This window comes from Eurypyga helias, unplaced genomic scaffold (genome assembly GCF_000690775.1).
Source record: "Eurypyga helias isolate BGI_N326 unplaced genomic scaffold, ASM69077v1 scaffold40166, whole genome shotgun sequence".
Classification (NCBI taxonomy): Eukaryota; Metazoa; Chordata; class Aves; order Eurypygiformes; family Eurypygidae; genus Eurypyga; species Eurypyga helias.
The window spans coordinates 1-235 of record NW_010256694.1 but is presented as its reverse complement, the minus strand read 5'-3'; the positions used below and the strand labels follow the sequence as shown (position 1 = coordinate 235).

General features: G+C 60.0%; 1 protein-coding gene across 1 annotated transcript in view; it reads right to left on the bottom strand.

Moving 5' to 3' along the window:
- Positions 1–228, bottom strand: part of LOC104511231 (endoplasmic reticulum aminopeptidase 1-like) — a gene marked incomplete at both ends in the record, with an annotated part of 3,870 nt that extends 3,642 nt beyond the window's left edge. Inside the window, 2 exon segments of the mRNA XM_010153755.1 lie at positions 13–81; positions 83–228. Of these exon segments, the coding sequence (XP_010152057.1) occupies positions 13–81; positions 83–228 (215 nt within the window).
- Positions 229–235: the final 7 nt, after the last annotated feature.

Below are 235 nucleotides of genomic sequence, written 5' to 3'. Positions count from 1 at the left end.
CCCTGCTCCAACAGCGGGGGCGCCACCACCTGCACCGCCTGCACTGAGCTGGCCTCAATGGCCGCCCTTGTGATACTGATGCTTGCTGTGCAGGACCACCACGCTGGTCTCCTGGGAGATTCTCACCTCTGTGGTGGTGGTGCAGGGGAAGGTCAGGGATGTTTAGGGATGCCAGGGAAGGTTAGGATGGATTAGTAGGTGGTAATGCAGCAGGAAGACGTCCTTGGGGACTGTC